Source organism: Lutjanus erythropterus, chromosome 17 (assembly GCF_056507025.1).
Source record: "Lutjanus erythropterus isolate fLutEry1 chromosome 17, fLutEry1.hap2, whole genome shotgun sequence".
Classification (NCBI taxonomy): domain Eukaryota; kingdom Metazoa; phylum Chordata; class Actinopteri; order Lutjaniformes; family Lutjanidae; genus Lutjanus; species Lutjanus erythropterus.
In genome coordinates, this window is record NC_139333.1 from 17,985,403 (window position 1) to 18,009,957 (window position 24,555).

Consider the following 24,555-nt stretch of genomic DNA (forward strand, 5'->3'; position numbering starts at 1 on the left):
GGGACGCTGGCAGGAATGGGAACCCAACCAACTACTAAGCAGACGCCCCGAGCAAGCTGCTGCCCATTAAAGCGCACACGGTGGTTGATGCACTGGTGCCATTTGAGCTGAGCATCACGTTTCTTAAAAGCAACCGACTCCATAACAAGAGCCTGTTTTTAACATAAAGATCCTCCATTCATTTGTGTCAGCTAAGCAGTTTACAGCAGCGGATTCTGGGAAAAAAAATAGCCCAGTCAGCAGAGCTGGAAAAAAAAGGGAGGCGACGGGTCAGAAGATCAGAGCCTTGGAGTCTCCTTTGGTTTCATATGGTGTCATTTGGGACAAGAAGGGAGACAAAGGTTAGGATGTATTTCTTTTCTTTCTGTCTACACAGGAATATATCCTATTGATTTCCTATAATGTTGTATGCCTGCATTTTCAACATGTTCAAAAAAGGAACAGGCATAACTGGTCATAAACTGATGGTATAACAGTATGGAAAAGCAGAAAATATGTACATGTACTGCATCTATTGCTGCTTACTGTGACAGACCTCTGGTAAATATTTGCTTATTTTTTTCTGAATTACTAGATAAGCTGGCCACTGAAAATAATCCATACAATTTCCATAAAATTTCACATGACCAAATTACGACGACGAGTTTTATTTACGTTAATACAACCACTATCGCTGGTTAGTCTCAAGCTGTGACAGCTCTGCTTGATGAATTTTGTTTAACATGCGTTTAAATAATTTTCTTGACCAGTGGTTTTCAAAGTCTGGGACGGTGGGCCTCCCTTCAGACAAAGCTTTGAAAAATTCACCTCCCTTAATTTACATGCAGTTTTACTCTTTGCCTGGATGTCTGTGGGATCATGCAGTGTGACATAACTTCAGACTACAACAAATAAATACAAAAGGTCTGTCTAAAAACAATTAGTTTCTGGCTCTGAGTAAGTGGGAAAACCGTGAAATGATTAAATACTGTATCTCTAAACTATCTCTGTAACCAAATCACACACATTTTGTCCCCATTAACTGTAAAATCATTGATAACATTTTGTTTATACTGACATATCTTGGTTTCCATGAACAGAGAATGCATGTGGATGATGCACTGAGCAGAGAAGTCTGTTTAATATTCATATATATATTTTTACCTCATTTCATGATGACGTCCTCGTGTCCATAACTGATTTGTTTTGTGCATCTTTGGCTATTTGCCTTTTCTGTCCCTCTGGTTGCATCATCATTTCACAAATCTTCTTCTGTAATACCTGTGAATAAAGGCGTGAAATTTCATTTAACCTCTGTGCATTACCTCAGGGAATGTGTAACTCATTACAGAAATAAAGGGACCGTGTAGCCTGATCCACTGCTGCCATCTAGTGAAGCTTTGTAGCTGCTGACTCTGGCACAAGCAAATAAAGTATAACTGATGTCTATTCTCATTCATTACAAGTTAGGAAGTGAAATGGTCAAAAACAATTTATATTCAGTAAGTGCAGTATTTGCAGATTATTACTTTTACTTTAAAGTATTATGGGGGGAAAAAAAACTACAAGAGATACACTGTTGTCTGACAAAAACTCAAAATACAAAAATGTAACGGTGACAATTTTGCAGAAGTGAAATGTTTATTTCAAGCTTCCAAAAGTTCTACAGTTAAAAATGAACCAGCATGTCACTTTTCCCTCCATCATCATCATCATCTTCAGTTGCAGTCTTTCTTAGCTACACTAATTTACACATCAACAGTTTAAAATGTATCAAAATCTAAAAATTCCCAGTTGTATCTGGAAAACAAGGCAACTGAACACTGTATCCTTCTTGCTTTACAATACTTTGTTTTGTTTTTTTTAACAAATGCCATACTTATATTGTCAACATACAATATAGTGGCAATCTGGTATATATTTTTAACAACAATGACATATGAACAGCAGCAAATGTATAAAATGTAATGAAAAGAAAAATTAAATAACATTTGCTGACCGTAAAGACCTTTTGACATCACAGAAAAGACAAAAAATAATGTCCATTTCTCTGAAAATATACTGTATAAAGCCATTTCCTTAATGCAGCTTTAGGAAGTTGGTATTCTGGGGTGGATTTGGATGACAATGATGCAACCACTTTCATATAAAACTGGCATCCTGATACCCAGATATATGCTGGCAATCAAACAGTAAAATATGACATTAAAATACAGCTTTAACAGGACAGAAAGCCACAGTAATCTTGTATCCAGTTCCAAATTTGTGGCATGAGTAGGGCTGAACGATTTATCGTTTTCTGATCGAAATTGCGATTTCAGACAACGCGATCACGTGATTGCCAAAGCTGCGGTTTTTTGCAGTGCTCCTGAGGGCTGTACTACAAAGCAAGCTCAACACAGCCAGGCTTTCTTTGCATGATCTGGATCGACAAAGCCTAAAACCGCAATCAGAGATAACGGGTATCACGACGGTGGTTATCAACTCACTTTGTTAATCCAGGCTCACATAAGAGGGGCGTTTGTTGCGTCATTTCACTCTTCTTCCGCATGAAATGAAGCGATCGCGAGCCACTTAAGTCAAAATGATCAAGTTGTTATAATTATGAGCTGTGGAAAGTATACTAAATACATTACGGCAAAAAGCAACATTGTTGCTGCAAATAAAGCAGGAGAAGAAGAATGATGTCAGAAAATGACTGATGGACTAAATGCGGTCTTAATGCTGCCGTTTATTCTAACATGAAAACCGCACATTAAACAATAAAACTCCATACAGCAGATTTAAACATGATAAAGTCTGTCTGACACTGTCCTATGATGACAGAGATGTGGAGATCACAGAAGTTTTTGACCAAACCAACGTAAAATGAGTGTAACTGATTAAAGATTGTCCGTGATAAATGATGATGCATTTTCTAATCAGTGATCTGAGCTGCAAAATCACGGAGACAAAACAGATAACAGTAAAAAGTATTCAAAGTGTCTATAGTTGTTTCATCATTATTTTAGTGTGTGGATTATATACCATGTAAATTTAAAGTGTTAATATGATCTGGAGCAAACGGGAAAAATGACTCTGCATCACCAAATGGAGGTTACCATGACAGCGCGATGCAGACAGTTTGTGCCGCTGTTTCATTTTTACATTATATGGATTCGTTCGGTGATATAACGAACATACAGCTCAGCAGCTTTTCATTTTTAATGTCTTCCCTCAGTTTAAAAGCTATATCGCTCATAAACAATCTTGTTAGGACAATTATAAGTTAAAGAACGGCGCGTTTTACAGACGATTTAATCTGAAACTCTTAACGTAACCTGCTCCTGACCAGGTTATGAGTTTAGCATAAGTTACCATGGTGATCTAGCAGGTTAAAAGAGAGCCACTTTCGTGACACTGAAAACCCTGGCTTTAGACTCAACATAGCTCGCTAACCCATTAATCTCGCTTCGTAGTTACACTCCTCTGACGTGCATCATAACCAACAATGCAGCGAACGTCATATGGAACTTAATGAATGGACCAGACCTGTGTGTGTGTGTGTGTGTGTGTGTGTGTGTGTGTGTGTGTTTGTTTATTAATTTATTTATTTATACGGATTTAATGTGATGATGTGTGCGAATTGTCTTCAGTATAGTCAGTAGTTTTTCTCTTAATGTTATTTTTCTTTAAGCCCTCACAAATACCTAGTTTGAATAATTAATAATGATTGTAAATGTTACTATACATTGTGAATATTGCACTGAAGCTTGATTTGAAGAAAAAATTGCGAATCGAATTGAAATCGCAATATCTGCCAGAAAAATCGCAATTAGATCTTTTCCTAAAATCGTTCAGCCCTAGGCATGAGTTAAATAAATAGAATTTGTATGTTAAAAGACGTGTTACAAACATGTGAGGGAAGAAATAAAGAGCAAAGTAAAGTGGCTTTCTAAATAAAATTAAATGTTGCCAGTGAGGGCTGAGTCCATGAGGTCATCATCTTCATTTCTCATAAACATTGGACTGGATCGGGATGGACGCTCTGAACCCAGCATGGACAAAGATGAATCTGAAGCTGAGATGGGTGACCGGGACCAACTGTCTGCCTTTATTGGATGCGAGGACGTGCCCATGGACATAGATGACTTCTTTTTCTCTTTGTCCCTGTCCCGTTCTCGGTCTCTGTCTCTCTCCCGCTCCCTTTCCTTCTGCTTCTTCTTCTCCTTCTTGTGTTTCTTGTGCTTCTCCCCTGAGCTGAGGGGAATGGAGCTCATGTAGTCCTGCGGGGGAAGCGGGCGAATGGCCTGGTCGTCGTCCGAGCTGGGGCTGTTCTGGTGGGACTTCTCGGCCACTGAGCTGCTGCCCGACTCGCTCTCGCTGTCGTGGTTGAGAGGGGTGTATCCTGGCGAGCGGCTGTGGCTCGGAGAAGAGCGGTCGTGTTTGGGAGTGGAGCCGCTGAAGAGGGGGGAAGCTTTGAGACTAGAAATCTGGGGACGCATTGAGTCACCAGATCCTTCACCCGCTTTCTGAAGAGTCACTTTGGCCTTGATGCTTGGTGAGCCACCATCAGGTTTGCTGATGATTATTTTGGCAAGGCCCGTCGTACCTCCTGATTTTGAGTCCATCAACTTTTTATCCCCACTGTTACCCCCTGAAACAGACACCTTTGCTTTTGCCTCTTTGTCGGACTTTTCCCGCTTATAATCTCCACTTTGGGAGGATGAGACATGCTTGGAAGGACCCATGCCTGAAGATCCACTGCTGGGAGCATTTCCAGCACCACCACCACCACCAGGAGTAGATCCTGAACCAGTTCCCCCTCCCGGTGGCCCCACCTCACAACCATCCTCCCCAACTCCTCCTCCACCTACACTCTTCAGTTTGTCTATGACTGCTGTAAGAGATGGTTTCTTGTTCCGACTGGGAGACTTCCCTTTGGCATTTGGGTTGTTCGCATTGTTCTGACCAGTCCCTCCACTTCCACTACTTCCTCCACCTCCACCACTGCCTCCACTACCACTTCCTCCTCCTCCTGACCCTCCCCCTCCTCCGCTTCCACCTCCACCACTTCCATACTGAGACTGGGAGCCTCCTGAGAAGGAGGACGAGGAGGAGCTGGAGGACGATGAGGAAGACGTGGAACCAGAGGAGGAGCCCCCACCCATTGGCTTCTGGGAGCCTCCACCAGAAGACGACTTGGACCCTCCAGAGCTGCCACCGCCTGAGCCCATTGGAGATTTAGCCTTGGAAGAGGGAGGTGTTCCTGGAACCTGGGACTGCTGCATTTTCATTGGGGAGGACAGTTTGTCACCAGAGCTACTGGAGCGGGAATGAGAAGGGGAGATGTTGGGCTTTATGTTGGGATTCATTAGAGACCCTGAAGGTTTTCCCCCCTGAGGCTTTATTTTATTACTACTTCCAATTCCACCCCCACTACCTCCAGGTCCTGACAGTCCATGTTTCGTGATTGGGGAAGATCCTGGTTTACCAACACCCATTCCTTGGGAGGAGCCTTTAGACTGGGATGACCCACCTCCTCCACCTATTCCTCCGCTCCCTGGCTTGGAGCTGTTGCCTTGTGTCGTGGAGCCTTCCTTGGACTTGATCTTCCCAGAGGAAGATGAATGAGAATGATGGCTTTTGCTGCTGCTGGTACCCCCTGCTCCTCCTGTGCTGCTTGTGGCTGAACTGCTGGAGGTGTATCCACTATGAGATGATGTTTTCCCCCCAGTTATGGTCCCTTTTGCAATCTGAATAGTAATTTTGGGAATTGGAGGTGTGGCACCACCAGGAGGAGTTTGTGAGCGTCCTGAACTACCAGGAGACTTGGAGCCTCCTCCACTCATGCTTCCTCCAGAGCCTGAGCCACCACTAGGTGGTGTGTATGGTCGCCCCCCTGAGCTATGAGAGGGGGACTTCCCATCAGGATCCAGCTTTTTGCGTTTGGGAGGTTTTTCTTTAGACTTTCCCTCACTGGATGGGGTCCTGCTGCGTTTGACTTGTTTTCCTTCTGATGAACTGCTCCCCATTCCTATTCCAGAACTGCTCCCTCCACTACCCCCATTCTCATCCTTTGGTCGCATCAGTCCCTGCTGCTGTTTAACTTTGGGCTCTGAACTTTTAAAGTCACTACATGCTGCTCCAAGGCCCATTATGATGGGGCTCTGGGACCCTCCTCCATGTGTGTCTCCCAAATCAGGGGCTTGCCCCAGAAGTGGTTTACCACCACCACTGTTGCCGCCTCCAAAAATACCTATATCAAAAGGATCCTTCAATGAGGGTTCTGGGGTGCTCTGCCCATGTGGAGTGGGATTCTGAGGTGTTCCTGATGGGGTATTCTGCTGGCTACTTCCCCCAAAACTCTTGACCAGGTCCATATCTCCATCAGCACTTGGAGAGCTGTCATCAAAGTAGTTCTGGGAGAAGCCATGGCCTGAGGTCAGGAGGTCAGGGTTGAAGTCAGCAGCATCGGGGAAGAAGTTGGTGGAAGAAGAATCGCTTGTGGGAGTGGCAGCAGTTGCAGCCGCCTCAGCGATCAGGTCAGCAGCATCAGTGAAAGGATTCTCATTGCTGTTGGTATTGAAAATGTCTGCTGAGTCAAACACTGTGCTGCCCTGACCTGAGCTGGAAGAGTCACGGATGGGGGTACCTAAGGGGCCTCCATCCTCCCCGCCACTGCCCAGGGTGTGCTGCCCATGGCTGCCTTTTCCTGTCTGCTCGGGCAAGTCTGACAAGATTTCTGTGATATCAGGTCCGATACTATCAGAGCTGGAGAGACGGACCATACGAGGTGGTACAGCACCCGGTGGTTGCTGTTGCTGAGACTGAACATGAGACTGTGAATAAGGCATGTTGGGGCCAGAGGGCGGTGTTCCACATTGGCTTGGTGCTGGAGTGATGCTATGAGGTGTGTCTAAACCATCGCCAGTCAGGTTAACATCAAAGATAGAGTTCTGAGATGCATCTACATCCATAGAGAGGAGCTCACGGTGGAAGTCGTCCTCATGTGTGACTGAATGGTGCTGGTGGTGCTGGGGCATTGAAGAGGACTGCTGTGATTTCATGCCTAAACTACCACCTCCACCACCTGCAGCAGTACCTGGCAACATGCCACCCTTTTCTGGTCCCCGTGGTCGCTTCTTCTTTACTTTTGTGCCAGCTGCAGAGCAGGTTCCACTCATGCCCTCCGTCCGTGGGGAGCCAGATGACGAATTCTGCCGCTCTAAAGGACTAGAACCATACAGTGTGGCAAAATCTTGTGTGGGGTTGTCCTTCAACAAGTTCATCAACATAGGATGATTTTTGGTGTTGCTAGCCGGGGAGGATGTTGGGGGTGGAGTCTGGTGGGGTGGTGGTGCATTCTGGGAGCTGGGACTAGAACCCACATTTCCAGTTATCTGTAATAAACTAGTCAGTATGGGATTCTGGGTGACTTTGTTGTAGTCATCTGTATGGCTTTGACCGGACTGTTGTTGCTGATGTTGTTGCTGCAGCTGTTGCTGGCCAGCAGCCCCTCCTTGGGTTGGGCACTCTCCTCCTTGGGCTTGCCTCTCTGTTCGAGACATCCCAAACAGAGATGTAATTGGACCTGTGAAATTAGGTCCCCCGGGAGGTCCTCCTCCAGTAGGTGTGTTACCTCCTGTGAGCCCAGGCAGTCCCATAGGGTTAGTTCCATCGCCTGCCACCATGTTGTAGGTGGGACTACCAGAGGGTGGCAGGTTATTCTTCACCATGATCTCCACTGTCTGTGCAATTAGCGAGAGGGCTGGAGTATCTGCCTGGATGGTCTCTGCTTTCCTCCGAATGGCCCTCATTGTCACAGGAATGGACATGCATCTACGAGGAGGAGATAAATAGCATTGAAAACAAAAAAAAATACACTGTTCACATGTATCAGAGTTTCTGCAGTTATTATGAATGCAATTTAAGACCTATTTCATGTCAATTCTGGCAAAAAAGTTCAAAGGTTTTAGCCATGTCAAAATTGGGGAACATGGTTAGAAAGAGTTCACCTTTGTCTTCACTGAACAGCAGTTTCAGAAGTTAACAGAGTGAGTGCAGAGTGGGTCCATGTTGGTTTTGTTTTGACTTTTTCAGTCTATATGGAAACTCTATTTACACATTCACAAGGAATTAAGAATCTCACCTCTGGACCACTTTGGTGATGAATTCATCAGTGCAGATCAGAGCATCTGACAGGCCTTTATATAGCTTGCAGGTTACCTGTCTGGAGTCAATCACCTCCATGACAACTACAGAAAGGGGGTCAGACAGGACAGAGCACTCAGATTAGCAAAAGACTGATATTGCAACCTATTCCACAAACAATACATTGCCCATCATTTTCACTCAATGATATTATTGAACTAATATCAACACATGCTGGATTACTGAGATTTTGTAAAACTGAACGCTCACCACAGACTAATGACTCATTAACTGGGTGCTGGAAGGAGACGCTGAAACTTGAGTCAGTAAGAGGACACACTTCAAACTGCAGCAGGCCTGCACTGTCTGAGGGAACAAGAGCAAGGATGCTACACTTGTCAAATGTAATTAAATACATCATACACAACAAAACAGTGTACATGTTAATTGACCAAATACAGTAAGTCAGAAGTCAGACACCCACCTTCTTTGATGGAAGTTCGTTTCACACAGCTGCCAATCAAGTTGTTTATGGCTGCCTGGTGCCGGATGATATCCAACAAGAGTGGCACTTGTGCCGGGTGGCGGAAGGGGATCTTGGAAACCAGTGCTCCTTGAAGAGACCGACCATCTTGCACCGGGGCGTCACCATTCAGGAAGTAACAGTGCTGCTGATCTGGCAACACCTGGGAAAGCATAAAGAAAGCAGTTTTCTTACACAGTGATTCATGTGGACCTGAAATCGGGGGTTTGTGTTGGTTGTGTCCATCTCTATTTTTACTTATCCAATATTTTCCATTTCCCTCTCCAAACTACAGATCATGAGTGTATATTTTCCAAATTTGTATGAAGACAAGCCAGCAGAGGGAAGTACAGATGTTGTTCATCAGACTATATTACACAAAAAGGCAGAATGAACTGCATTGTACTGATATTTGCTGTGATAGTAATCTTGACACAGGGAAATGGCCATAATAATTCTAAGAATAGCCCTGTAATAATTTAATGTTGATGATGTTATGGTAATTCCCAATAAGCCCCAAAACAGAGTAAGCTTATGGGCGACCAAAATACAAGCAACCAAAAAAAAAACAAAAAAACAAAAAAGACAATCAAGGCACAGTGTCATGTGTGTCACTGGCATATACAACACTGCTGTAACCACAGAACACTCATGAAACCATAAAGCACAGGCTGGACTGAACTGAATGAAAGGTAATAAGACAGAGCCATCATATCAGTGATGTGTGTTTACTTGTTGTGTGTCTACTCACACAATAGAAGTGCATGTTGTGTGAAGGTGGCGGTGTGGAGCTGCCTTCCTCCAGGAGCTGGCGCTGGCTCTGGACAATTAGCTGGTAGAGAGGTGAGAGGCTGGGTGGGGTCTCAAACACTGGGATTGCTGTGGAAAGAAAGGAGAGGGGTTGAAATCCACCTTGCGAAACAACATGAGCACTGCCCTTGTACATATTTATGACACAAAAATACAGTGTTCATTAGTGACACTCACAAGTGGCATTGCCCATCCTCTGAATAAAGGACAGAGAGAAAGGCATAGGGCGGTTCATCTTGAGGAAAAAACAAGCTGGCAGGTCCACACAGTTGGAGTTGGTCACAGTGGAGAATGAAGGTGTCCTGAAATACACAGAAACTAAATTAATCAGCCATCTCTATCTGTACTAGTACTGCATTTGAACACCAAAATAATGCTGAAGTTTGCCCCAGTAACCATGTTTCCATCCAAATGTAGTGCACTTTTAACTGAAAATTGGCAAAAGAAAATTCAACTGAGTGCTTGTTTCCATCCACTCTCATTATATGATTATGAGTTTGTTTACCGAGATTAACAGTAGGTGGCACAAATTCTCCAGTCAGAAAAACATGACAGCATTGGAGAAGAGGGCCCGAGATGATTTATGTGAGAAATGTGCTCTGTGTGGAATGATCATGGATGTATTATAGAATCATTATAATACATCCAGAAACAGCTGATCAGTCATGTGATTTACATGCTTGCTACATCAGAACTTATTTGGGAAAGTGTTTCCATCTCCCATTAAGTGCAGTAACTCTTTTTTGAAAAAGGCAAAAAACACCTCAAGAGAGAAATTTGCAAAAGTAGGCATGTTATTTCAAACGTCCATTAACCTTTTCTAATGTGACACTGAAAAATGTGCACAACATATGCTGATGGAAACACAGCAAAGAGTGGTACATTTATGCATGTTTAATAAATGTAAATTCCTTTTTGCATGTCTACAGTTCTTTCACAGATTTAGAGGCTACTTAATGCAAGACTTTATAAGTTCCCTGACAAAGGGAGCTACACTTTCTTACCCCTTGTTGTCCACTGGATGGGATCCAGTGATGAGTGGAGCAATTGGGAGCTTGTAGACTGCAGAGGTTCCCTCAATAGTCACAGAAACACTGACACCCAGAGAGCGCGGAACTGCAAAGATTATCCAAGTGTCGAAACACGGAGAGGAGTCAAAGGTTACACAAGGATAGTTACAGTATTATGGCTTGTGCCTGGTCTAAATCCCCATACTTGTCTGTACATTTATCAACTCTACCCTTCCTCTGTTCACTTACCATTTGTGTCTGTTAAGTTGAGCTGTGAGCCTGTTCCCTCCTCAAATATGTCATAAGGGGACACGTAACACTGAAGAGTAACAAGATGGCCTCCACTCCTGGCTGTCAGCAGGCCCACGCTGCCATGAAGAATAGTCTCCACTGTATTAGCATTGGTTGCTAACCTAGAAAACACAATCAAAAATCAATGCATTACAAAAGAGATGCTCATATTTTTTTTACTCTTGATTATTCATCCATACTACTAGTTAAACATTTATATATATATATGTATACATACATACATATACATATATATATATATATATATATATTTATTTATTTTACCAGGTGCACTGATTTATTACACAGGTTACAGTTTGTTATATCACACCCACCAAAATCGGCAATTGTGCCCTTGCTGTCTGTAATATTTTGGTCTCTTTGCTCTACATGACATACAGCTTATATGATAAAATATTAAAACCAGCTGCTGTTACAGCTTTTTCATACACCTGCTAAGCAGGAGATCACACGACTCTGTTCCTACAGGTTCTCTTGTTAGCTCTGCACTAATTGAATTTTGAGGCCATTTATCATTTTTATCTTATCATATTTACTGTTAGCTTCAATAGCCCAAAGCATGATACCACAGCCCTCAGCATTTCCTTAACACTAGTAACCCCAAAATACTACTGGGATGGTGTACATGGTGACAAAAAGAGATTTTGTGAACTTACCTGAACATGTGCATCATCTTGGTGAGATCAAGCTCCAAAGACTGCAATGCTATATACATCTTAGTTTTCAGCTTACTGGAACACACAAAATGAAGTGAAATAATTAGAAACTGAAAACATTAACGATCATAAATATAATCTATGTGTTTTTTAAAACAACTGTCTTGAATCAGGAAACCTAAGATTAACTTTCACAGTCCAGGAACGGACATGCAGTGCCAAATATTTTAGTTTTATACTGAGGCACAAATGTTGGTTTAGGTCCATGTAACAAAAGTAATAGAGATAAATTATCAATGTTTCATTCCCAAGTCTACTTACTTGTCCCCAGGGAGCTTGTACAGTTCGACCAGTCCCTTCAGATGTTTGGAAAACTCTTCAAAGTTCTTCTCCCTAATGTGAAGCAGGAGAGGAGGTAGTTAGACAGCTTTCAAACAAATACAGGTATTTCTCACAGGTGCCTGCATCATTCAACAAAAAAGAAATGACAAACCCCATGATATACTTTGTGTTGTTCATCATATGAGTGTACAGGGAAGTGTGTGATTTCTACTCACCTTAGATGTTGAATCAGCTCAGGACAACTCTGTGACCAAGAAATCAAGAAAAGAATAATATAATACACTTCTGAGGACAACATATTCAACAACATGCATGAATGGAATTAACTAATGGGGAGTTGGGTAGAAGTTACAATAAACTGACCGTTGGGTTTTCTCCCTGATGAGCCACCTTGACGTCCACTAGCTGGCCACTGTTGTCCAACTGCACCTCCACATAAAACATGTCTGATGTGATGTAACACTCTGTCCCTGATGGGCTGAGGTGAGAGCCCAGCCTGTTCAAACAAGAAATAAAACATTAGAGGGGAGGAGGGCAACTTGTTTCATTTTAAAAAGGGTTTTAATATTTTAAACAAGCATGTAATTATCCTTGACTAAGTTCACAATGGATAATTACAAGGGAAACAGTACCAGTAACATCAACAACCTGCAATCTTGTGAGTAGCCCCACATGGTGTGTGTTTTATTCCCCATTTTCAACTCTATTTTCCTGCACTGTGGGTTATCTTATGAATCTTATGCACAAATGAGAGGGTGGAACTCACATGTTTTGCCGAGCAATGGATTCTAGACGATCTGTCATGGAGGGCAGAGATGAGACTGAACAAGAAGGGGGAGAACAACAGGAAATTTTAAAATCATATAATGAGACTTTGTCATAAAATTATTGCACAATGTTCCTACTTTTTAAGGGACGAGTCAGTTAATGATTGGTTATAAGGCAAACACCATGAATAATAAACCATTAATTAACATCATTAGTTTGCCCCAAAAACAGCTTGTCAGTGCCACTAACACTTTCATTAAAATGGACTACAATGTTCAACAGTCAATTTGATTCTAATTACTGCTGTGTTCCTGCTGCCTAGTGATGGACAGTAACATGTTCTGATAGAAAATGTCGCCCTGCTCTCCCTTGTGTTTCTCTCTGTCCTTTGAAATTACTGTCTTACCTTTCAGTGCTCTCTGCAGGGTCTCTAAGCAGGTGAGAAGGAGCTGGTGACCCGCTGCATTCATCACACCGCGTTTCTCCTGGGACACAGTATGAAGAAAAACAAAGAAATTAGATAATAGTTGGGAAAAGATAAAAGTGCTTCATCAACAAGATTTGGTGTTCAGGATTGTTTTTCACTGGCTTAGTCAGCAAGATAGGTCAGACATTTAAATGTCAGTATTACAGTTTCACTGGCACAGCAAGAAAAGTAGTTTGTGCAATTAGATGATTAATGGCTACAAATGTATAAAAGAATAAAAGAATAGGTTGGTAGTGAGCCTTTCTTGTGGGTACTTGAATGTGAGCTGATGACGGATTGTCAAATACACTTTTACAAGATGCAAAGCTGGTACTGTTGAGTCATTATGGATATTGCATATATGCTCATGGTATTTTTAAAGCCTTTAAAGATTGTTACTTCCAATGTAATTACTCACCTAAAATGTTAGTGAACTGATTCATTATCTTCAGTGCAGAGAACCCTGTAATGCCTGCTGCCATTCTCCAAAGTCACAGTTTCAACCCATTTATTCCAATCCTGGCACAAATTTATCTGGCACTTTCCACTCAGTGCAGAGTTCATTGACTGCGACTGTGTGGGAGTGACCTTGTGTTCACTGAGTATTGATTGTTGCTTTTTTTTTTTTTTTTTTTGACTATGGAAGAGTGCAAGAAACAAGCTACTTTTACCACCTTTTTCTTGCAAACCTGCTTTTCCTGACCTGCCTGTTGCCTGCCTTGTCAGTTCAGGCCTGACCAGAGCATTTAAGGGGCATTCAGTCTATTTGGTTTAAAGTTTAAAGTACAACCACGCCTATGCCTACTGGTTCCAGATCTTCTGCTAACTTCAATACTAAAACCTAACACAAGTTTAAATTTTAAAGTAAGTATTTTCTTTTTAATCAAACAGCTTATTTTCTGTCAGATAAAGATGTCTCTATCTCACCATGGCCTGACGCACAACCTTGCAGGTCTCCTGCCATGGCCGTGAAGCATTGTGTTTGGCGTGAAGCCTCTCCAGCAAAGCAGCCATGCGATTCTGCTTCTCTGCCTCTGAAAAAAAGATGCAATATACATTAGATAACAGTTGAATTCAAACACAAGTTTTACACATTGATTCTGCCAAAGATGTTCACAGGCTAACCAGACTGATTCCATCTTCTCTCAATCCCTTTTTTTTTTAGAAAACTTATTTAACTAAATAAGGGAAATGATCTGTATGCAGATGTAAATGCAGATTTCTGTGCATTGCTCAATTCACTTTTCCATTCTTCCATGTAAAGATGTAAAATGCAAAGTGAACATGAAGACTCTTAATCACTGTATTTGATGTTCACAAGTCTCAAACATTGTCCAAAAAATCTACAGAAGCTCTAATAAGGCTGTAATAACATAATTGTAACTGAGGAATATAATTCATCCATAGAACTTTTGTCAGTATTGAAAAAATACATAAATATACAGCAAATAACAATTTTATAAATGTATTTTTGTTGGTGCATTCATAAACAAAATACATACAGCTGCCAGTTTGTACAGCACATATTTAAACCTCCAACATGATCATACAGTTGTACAGAGGAGTACAGTAACTCCTCTCTAAGGCTGATTCCAACAAAAACTGAACATCATAGCCTTCGGGAAGGTAGGATTTATTACAACACTTATTACAATAGAATCTGGTCAAAGTAACAATTCAGTCAGTCAAAAACAATTGAGAGCAAAAATCCCTGTCATTTTACGTGAATCAAAACTGTTTCCCAAAACAGCGTAAATTAAGGATACAGTTCACAGTAATAACTTTATAATATTTCATAAAAGTATGACTACTTGAGGCGTCAATAAGACTTTCCATGAATGTAACAAAAAGCAAACATAAAAGCAAGTCATATGACATCCCGAAAAACTGGCAAAACAGTACCATATACATAAGACTGTCAGTCGGGTCAAAAAGTCTTATGTTTCGACAAAACAGAGGCTAATGTATTGTTATTATAATCTGTCATAATGAGCTACTACGTCGTTAAGTCTCTTAGTTGAAAGGTGGACTGACTTTCATTTTTATTCAACAGAACTAGCCTAGTCAAAATAAGAAAAACTTATGCAGTCCCGCTGGATATTTGAATAAATCACTTTCAAAGACGTTTGTGCGGCTGCTAACGTCACTGTAAAGTTGATGTTAGCGAGTTGCTAACGTTAGCTATTTAGTTACTCACTGCAGCTAGGAGCGAGCTGCGAACTTAGCTAACTACTTCACCAAACACAACACTCTGCCCGGTGCTAATCGCTTGCGTTTCATAAGCGAATGATTTGAAATGTTATTTTAAGAGTTGTAAATTCACCCAATTAACATATCACAAACACGCATAAATAGAAGACGTTGACATTATATTGCTGATACTAAGCTAGTTAGCTGTTAGCCGTCGTTAGCCTGAGCATTAGCTATAACATTAATAACAGAAGTCAGTAACGTCAAAATCAAAGCCCGAGTCACGTTCTTACCTGTCGACTCCTCGGGTTTGACCCGGTCTCCATGAGTCTGATTCCCTCCCGGAGGAACCGAGAGAGAAAGTTCCCTCGCAGGGCTACTGCTCTGCATAGAAACACCAGGCCCCGCCGCCATTGTCTCCCGGTTGCTGTTTCAGGTTCCCCGCTTCACCATCCAGGCTTCCGTACTGTACCTTGTTCGTAAACCAGGGAGTGGAATACGTTCATTTGGTCGCGTGTAAAAGGGATCCCCAGACCTGTGAAAGATCTCGCGAGAGTGATGATTTTGCACAAAACTATGATTTTTTCGTAACTCTAACCAGGTGTTTTTGTCTCTCACCGTAAGTAAATGTTAACCACAGCTCTGTCTTATTACAAAACATAATTAGTTTGATACAATGTGCACAATAAAGAAACAAATTTGTACATATCTCGCGAGTTTCGCAAATCAAAGGTTCCCTTCTAAAGCAAAAGCCTGACTGAAGCGCTGGCTGCCCGTATCAAACAATACATTTTCAAAAAACGTAAAACGTATACCTTTATTAACTTGACATTTCTTTTTTTTTTTGTAATTTTTTTAATATAATTTTTTTGTATGTTTTCATTGCAACTTTATTCATTACAGACTCAGGCGATATACTCAATTAGAAGTTGTTGAATATTTTTTTCAGTAAACTTTGTTGTGAAAACGAAGAAGAAGAAAAGCAGCAACAACAAAATCACACTTTCATTTTCAGAACTACTGAAAAATAAAGAAAAAAGCGACCTAAACCAAATAATATGAAAAATATGAAGTTGTCCATTAATGTTACCCTGGCCATTTATTAATCTGCCCACCCTTATTTATCTATTCATTTAGTTATTTGTTTGTTTCTTTCCCATTTTTTCCTTCTCCTCTATTTTACCTTTACTGAATGCCAGTCCCTTTACTGAATGTTTATTTTTGATGGACTTATATTTTCATCTCATAACCAAATTCCCTGGCACTTTTCCTGGCACCTCTTTTTGTTCCTCAAATTGTCTTCATGTTGCTCTCTGTTAGTATTTGTTGTAATTGACAAAGTTGGAAAAAAACTGTACCCTTAAGCCCAACTCATACATAGCTTACTTTGTCTTTATGTTAAGAATAATATATTTTTCTACAGTCATTTAGATGGAACTCGTTTAACTTTGAATGGAAACCCTGTTAAAGGGGAAAAAATAGGGTGAAGACAGTTTTGCTTATTTGTGATTATTTATCAAAATCATTTATGGACAAACATGCCTACTACTGCAAAACTCAAATCCCTTGGCTTGACTGCTCAAAATAAAAGACAATGTCTGATGAAGACTCCAGATGGCGTACTATCGCCGCAAGTAAATGATTCATGATTTGCCAAGAGCAACTGACAGCCAAAATCCAAAGGAAGGTTGAAATATTCATGTTAATCGACTTCAGAAATAGAATAATGCAGTCTAAACATGATGATTGTTTTTTTTCTACAATTTGTACTTTTTCATCTTCATTGATAAAGCAGCCACACGAAGCAAATAGATAATTACCCAGTAGATAAAGACATTTTAAACAGCAAAAGCAGCCACACACACACACATGCACATGCATACACACACCTGAGCCTATTGTACAGCTGAGCCTGTGGCAACGAGTGCTCTCTGGGGAGGATTTTCCCACCAACCATTATGACCTGCCTAAGAGAGGGAGCAGGAGTGTGTGCATGAATACATGTGCATTTGTGCATATGCAAAGATATATTTGGGAACATGAGTACACACACACACACACACACACACACACACACACACACAGAGAGGAGATAGCTATAGACAGCAGTGGAGATGGAGAGGGAGCAGATTGGCATCGTCTGAGACAGTAGACAGACCCACAGATAGACATGAGAAAAGAGGGGAGGTGCCGCTATGTAATTGATGTGCCCACCAGGAGCTTTAGCTGGCTGCCTGGCATGGAAGAGGAGGTGGGCACCGCTGCCAAGACAGCAGTCGGAGAAAGGAAAGGGAGGCACGGGCCTTGGGGAGCACAGTAGCGGGCTGAAACCATGCCCATCAATCAGAGGCTAGTTCACCTTGCCATGCCAAGCGGGACCCCCCTCTGTGCCGAGGGAAGGGGTGGCACAGGGAGCGAGGCTGGCAAACTCGCTAAACCTTCCCTAATCCTCCTGGTGGGTGTATCAGTGCCATGTCCGAATGGCAGCAGAGTGGACGGAGCCAGACACGGGGGAAAGAAAAGAAAGTTCAGACCCTTATTCTGAAAGAAGTGTCACTGCATGTTGTTAACATCATGATGTATACATGTTAATATTATCTCAAGTAAGGACTGAAAAATGCCACAGCTTCTCATAAAACAAGCAGTTTAGGATTTGTCACATAGACCAGACAGAGTGTCTAGCCCACTCTATCACTTTGACATTCTTAGTACTCTCTTGTCTGTAGCTTTGGAAAAGCTTCAACAAAATTAGACCAATCTGTCCATTAAATGTTGCTCCATATGCTGCATGAATCCTGAGATTTCTTAATATTTTTTGTATAATGAATATGTGCTTGATAAAAATTACTATTGTAACAAACTAGGGTGGATTAAGGCCCAACTGATACTGGATTTTTGGGGCTAATGCTGATGTTAGGGTGTAAAAAAAGTCCATTCCAATATATTGGCCGATATCCTTTATACAGAATGCAATGTGCAGAATCCAGAATATACATAAACACACATTTTTTGCACACTTGTTATAAAGATATGCAGTGGGAGCACAGTATTTAAAAGTTTAACAATAAACTTTATTATTCAAACATCAGGGGAATGAAACAGCAAACTTTCACCAGTATTTTTAATAATTGTAAATTAATATATATATGTGTGTGTGTATAAATAAAAAAATACAAAAACTAATTGTACGTAATATATTAAACCTGAAGAATGAAATTTACACAAAATGCTGCCTATAAAGCTAACAAATAAAAACTATCTGGATTATGTTCTGTTTAGAAAAAGTTTACAAATAGGCACTTAACAGGCAACATATATGCTGATACCAGTAGAGATCAATATAGCTGTGATAGGCCAAAATTGGCCCCGTAATGTTCACCAAATGAAATATTGGTCAGGCCCTGAGTGGATGGCTGATACCACAACACAAGCAGCCAAGTTGTAGAGCATGAATATTTTGACAGATACTTCGATATGATTCGATATAATTAGTAAGAATGGTCATTTTTACACCACGATTTTTAGTTTCAGTGGAACAAGCTATTAAGCTCATGATGATGTGACATTTGTTGGGGTCTGTACCAAACAAACATATTTTATCACATCTAGTGAACAAGATTTGTAGGCCAGGCTACTCTGCAGCACAACAGTACTTCATTTCTTTGCACGGCTTTGTTAAATACTTTTCTGATTGGTCAGCTGCGGTATTCTAAGGTCTGTTATTTCTGACTTGCAGACCATTGCTATAGATGCAGACGTGATCATACACTACCACTGAAATTCTATACTGACAAGTTGTATCCAGAAAAATATTGCAGTATGCAAGCACACTGGCATAAATATCCCATAATGCAATGCGGTAGTGATGGCAAGAGCAACTACAGAATTGAGTGGCAGGCAGTGACCAAGGCAGCTCTGGCATAAGTAAGTAATGTTTCACTTTGCTAGGTGTAATATAGGGAGTGGTGAGAAACTGTGACACCATCCCCTAAAAGTTCACCAAAGTTGAACCTGACGTGAATGAATATGGACGCAGCCCTAAATTTGCGTATGTGTGACCAGCCTTAAATTAGTTCATAGTTGGCATGGGTTACCATGGTGACGTGTTTCCAACCCGCAAAGAGGCTCTCAGGAAGTCATGCGATACATGCTGAGTGGTGTGTCCGGAAAGATACATACTACTGTTTATTTACACGACCATATGCCGAACGACAGCACACATTTTGGGTACGTAGTGCATAGTATATGATTTTGGATGCAGCCATAGACCATGTATGAGCAATAAAATAATTTTTAAATGAATAAAATCATTTTTTAAATTAACTCTTTTGAGTCAAACTATTGATTTTAAAAATAAATATCTGTGTAATAAGTGGGCTAATGTACAGTGAGTGGGTTATTTTTGCAAAATAAACCACCTCAGAATGATTCAAAACACCCTGCACACCCTGTCAGGGTTTATTTTGCAATAATGACCTTTTCACTATATATTATCCCATCCGCTATTTTGTGACACTGTTTTCCTTTATCAAAAATTGCATCTTCTGTGATTTGAATATTGCCCTTGGCCATATTGCATTTTTGATAATATTTCAATTGACTGTGCAGCCCTAGTTTGTGTATTTCTATAGACCTGCATAGTCTATACTATGTGGTGTATAGTGTAGATACTGTCTACACACTTACATATTGGTCACAGATACGTACATTCTAAAGTATACAACGAACTGATCACGCTCATCTCTTTTTCTGTCTTCCTTATCCTTTCAAAATCGTATGTTGCTGGATGAGATTGCTGTGTAATGTCTCTATAAACACATGTATTTGATTTCCTCTGCATGTTTTTCCAGTTTTAACACAGGGGATGGAGACGTGTGAACAGCTTGGCAACCTTATTGAGTGCTTTGAAGTTGACTACCCTCCTTTTCCGCCGTCTCTCTAGGTGAACTCACATTTTACCTGCTGTGAATAAAGATAGCCCATTTGATGCATACATGCCTGCTTGACAATTCATGGCTACCAGGCAAATTAACCACAACAATCCAAATAACAGATTTGCTATATGCGTTTTTTGTGACTGGTTTACAATGAAGCTGAGTCTTGTACAAATGCGCCAAACAAAAGGAATAGAGCGAGCCTTTTTGCTTTCCACCTATCATACAAGTTTGAGATCAGTGAGCCTGAAGGCTGGAAACGGTCCAGAAAACAGTGAAGCATTATCAGGACACAGTTTCTGCTTCTTTGGCACCGAGTGCCTTGAAGTGCAAGGGCAGCTGGGAAGACTAGCTGGGAGGGAGACAGAGGGAGAGGGAGAGAGAAAGGAGGGGTCGGCCCTATAGGACCATTTGTGATGAGGCTCATTTGCACAACGGCACTTAATTGGCTACAACAATTAATTAATGTGTTGGAAAGTTGGCACAAAAAGTTCATTTAAGAGGGTTTTAATAAGCAATTAGGGAGAAGTAACCAGTGAGGTAGAAGCGAGCACGAAAAAAGATGCTGAAAACTCTGAAAGTATCAACTCCAGCTAGGACTCTTTGGGAATAATGTGCCATATCTGGAAAGCAGGATGTGGTTTGCTATTATGGGTTGTTACTACGCATCCCATTGTGAGCACTGATGACATTAAGATACATTATTTTTACCCCATACTTTTACAACCCCAACTGTTCATGGCACCCACTTTCCAAAAACAGCATTGTCTCCTCTCCCCTTCACTCTCCCTCCCACTGTCTGCCTCCCCTCTCCGCTTCTCACTCTGTGTATGAAATATCGCATGACTAATGAGTGGAGCAGGTTGAAATCCTGGGGAAGATGTCCTTGGAAGACGAATGCATTTTCAGCAGAATAATTAACTTAATTAACAAATTCACATGCATATTCATCAGCCTATTAATGTCTCCTCTGCGCGGCTTGATGAGCAGTGGGGTAATAACCATCTCATTTGCATAGCCTGTTCACACGACTCCCCGTTTAAAGACAAAATAAGGGAAGGAAGAGCGCAGGAGGAAGAAGGAAAAGGAGACAACAAATAGAAAACAAGGGGAGAGGCGCAGCGGGGTGACATGCAGAGGTGAGGAAGTGACGTTGGCCGGTTGGAAATAGGCGAACAGTTTATCTGACGGATGGGTGACACGAGGAGGGACGGCGAACATGAGCCCCAACAGATTGACTCCATCTCCCTCTTTCTCTTTCTCATCCCTCCAGTCAACCTTGCAAACCATCTTCCCCCCTCCTGCTGTTCCGTCATCACCATTTCCTTGCATCCAGGCCATAATGTTTCCTAAAAGCTGATATATTTAGCCTTTTAACAACCATTTTAGAGTTATACCACCCCTAAGATGTTTATCTTGGTAAATTGTTCCTATAGCATGATTATATCAGCATGCCCTCTCCATGTTTCTCTCTGTCTGTCTGTCTCTTTCTCCACGTCCTACAGTCTCTCAGGGGGAATCTTCTTGGCATTGCTCCACTCCTTTCTTCTCCACTGCCAGGCTGCTGCTGCCGCTGCTGCCGTCTCTACTCTGTTACCACTGTCTGCACACAACCTGGTGCTCCTAGCAACGCCACCTCTCTCACACACACTCCACATGGCCGTCCGAATGCCGCTCGCATGTGTGCGTGTGTACCAAACACACACACCTCATGTTTACTGTAGGTTTATTGCCACTCTTATATTTGTGTCTGTACTGACACAAATCCTTGGTCTACAGCTTATAAGCTGAATGTTTATTCTGCCACTCTAAAAGAAAACAAAAGAAAAAATGTCAAAATCAACAACCCTGCATGCTGTCAACACTTCTGTCTGTTCCAGTTTGGAGAAGCTGAGTCTCAATACAATACAGCTACTTTTGTTTTACGCGGAACACTGGGTCAAGTGAGACAATTGCATTACATTTTGTTCCTTTTATTATTCAATGATCACAAAAGTTTTACCTCTGTCATCACAAAATGCATCGCACATGTTTAGAATATTGATTATTAATGAAACTGGTACATTTCAAGTGAGTTTTCTATAATTCCTTTATGTTTTAGCTCTTAAAGCTGGAATATGTAACATTTCTGCATTAAAATGTCTAAAAACGTGAGACCTATGTTATATATTTTCTTAAGCTATGTACTGACATTATCCCAAACATTTCCAGCAATTGTAATGGTGCATTTCCTGCTGACCGCTAGTTGCTATTTAACTTCTGGGAAAACTTTGGGATACATTGGATGGATGAGTGTGAGCGAGGAAGGAAGCTGGTAAATGTGGCTAATCTGAGTCATGTCAAATGGATTTTCATCTGCAGAGGTGGAAGAGAACAACAATGAAAGAAAAAAACTTCCATGATCACACGCTACTCCATGACGTCCTGAAACTACATTTGTTATTGTTTTAATGTGACAGAGACCGCTAGCAACAGAACGTACATATTGTGCACTTAAAATTTGAAATATTTATCAAATTTTCCCATTTTTACAATTTATTTGGCTCTTATTTGGATGTTGTTTTGTGTAATTGTGTATTGTCTCTCAAAACGAAAGGATGCCTCATACACATTTATGTTTTAGCTTGATATTAAGGCCTGAATGATGTGTGATGTCGTGCCATTTCCCCTTTTTTCTTTGCATTACCTGAAAAGAAGGTTATATTTTTGCAAAGTGTTTAAAGTGGTCCTCACAGCACCAGAGACAGACATTTATTTACATTACCAGGGAGGACTGACAGTCCGCAATAGGGATGCACCCAAATCCAAATATATTATTTAGGAACATACAAATCATGTGATGCAAAGAGATATTTCTTCTCTGCTTATTATTACTCGGGGGGGAAAGTACAGTAGGAGAACATGGAAATATATTTAATAATAATTATATGGCAATATTAAATCAGTTTGATAGTGCAAAGCACAACATTTGCATATCAATGAACATTAGGTACAAAAGTACAAAAAGATTTGCCTGATTTAATGTGACTTCCTCTCTTCCAGGTTCCATCCAAATACAGATACAGAGTGAGGTAATTTTGTTGGGTGAACAGATACAGATAATGAAATCTCTGCACACCTCTAGTCAGCAGGTTTGTATTCCAAACTAGTCCACATCAGCTTATTTTACATTCAGACACAGGAAGCATTAATGTTTGATATCACAAATTTTAGTACCTTCTTTACATCACAAGAGATACTACAAAAATCTATTCCACAGACGAGCACTATGGCAGACTTGGACATGGTTTGTCATCTCTATGGCAAATTTGTGAGCTTTCAGTTTTTTTCTTGTCGGCCAAGGCATGATCCGATCCTCAGCATTCATTTGAGGATGCAAAAATGTGCGAGGACATAAATTGAGAGAGGACTCTGTCGTGTTAGCAGTTGGCTTGAAGGGCCGCTGTCTGAACAGGGTAAGATCTCCCTGTTTGTGATGAAGCAATAAAATGCTGTGTCGCATGAAGAAAAGAACAGGCTCTTTCTCTTCAACTGAAATGTGAGTTTATTTGTTCTATTTATCAGTAACTTTCTCCACCTTTACACTCTTTGGACAGTTTTCTCAACTGTTTGCATATAGGAAGTAGCAAGAATAAAGTCTGATCAAGCACATGTGCTGTGTCATATTTATTTCCTTTTACTAAGAACATGTTTCTATCCCAAAATTAGTTTTTCACTGAAACCCATGAGTTGTGAGCAGAGATTTCTTCTCTAAGCGTGTGTGCTGCATGGATTTTCTTGCATCTTCTTTAGTTCCAGTGGTGAGAAACACAAGTTTAACACCTCGCTGGATTAAGGCTAACCAAGCAGAATGAGTTGCTGTTGTTGTGTGGTGAGCGTTTCCTCTTCAGCTGTGGCGTCTCAAGTCTGTTTGAGTGGATGTCACTTACTCGGATTTTGAGCAACACATGCTGGTGTTGTTAGAGGATACGTAATGCACAATGTGTCTTTTACCTGATGCTGTGCAATGAATGACATTGAGACTATACATTTGCTGCAGACGCACATGCAGTACAGCTGTAAGTGGATCAAAGTGGGGTATGTAACACATGCAGGGTCAAAACTGAATCATAATTGCAATAGTAAACTGTGGTGCAAGCATGTTGAACTTGGCCAACTTTTTGCAAGTATTTGAGACTCTAAGGGTCCTGAATGGGTTTGTTTTAAATTTATTTTTTCTGTGCCCACCCACGCTATGATTACTGCCTGGCTGTATGTCTAACTGGATCAGTGCAAGGGACTCTCAGAGGGCAAAAGCTAATCGTTTGACACTGATAACCAGATGATGACGATAAAATCCTTGCCAAAGTGACGAATTCTAATCACACACTTAAGAACACAAACTATCCACTCTCCATGAGACGGTTAAGATGGTCACTGGGTCAGATTAGGC

At 41.1% G+C, this 24,555-nt stretch overlaps 1 protein-coding gene across 1 annotated transcript; it reads right to left on the reverse strand.

Annotated features, from left to right (window-relative positions):
• Positions 1 to 3,891: 3,891 nt before the first annotated feature.
• On the reverse strand, positions 3,892 to 15,652 carry med1 (mediator complex subunit 1). The gene is made up of 16 exons (XM_084741100.1): positions 15,483 to 15,652; positions 13,927 to 14,033; positions 12,940 to 13,018; positions 12,532 to 12,586; positions 12,129 to 12,261; positions 11,981 to 12,009; positions 11,745 to 11,816; positions 11,424 to 11,498; positions 10,705 to 10,868; positions 10,450 to 10,561; positions 9,623 to 9,747; positions 9,387 to 9,514; positions 8,597 to 8,798; positions 8,383 to 8,478; positions 8,111 to 8,216; positions 3,892 to 7,800 (listed from the first exon to the last, which is right to left on the reverse strand). Exons 1-16 carry the CDS (start codon positions 15,601 to 15,603, stop codon positions 3,924 to 3,926), a joined length of 5,481 nt encoding a protein of 1,826 aa, XP_084597226.1. The 5' UTR covers positions 15,604 to 15,652; the 3' UTR covers positions 3,892 to 3,923.
• Positions 15,653 to 24,555: the final 8,903 nt, after the last annotated feature.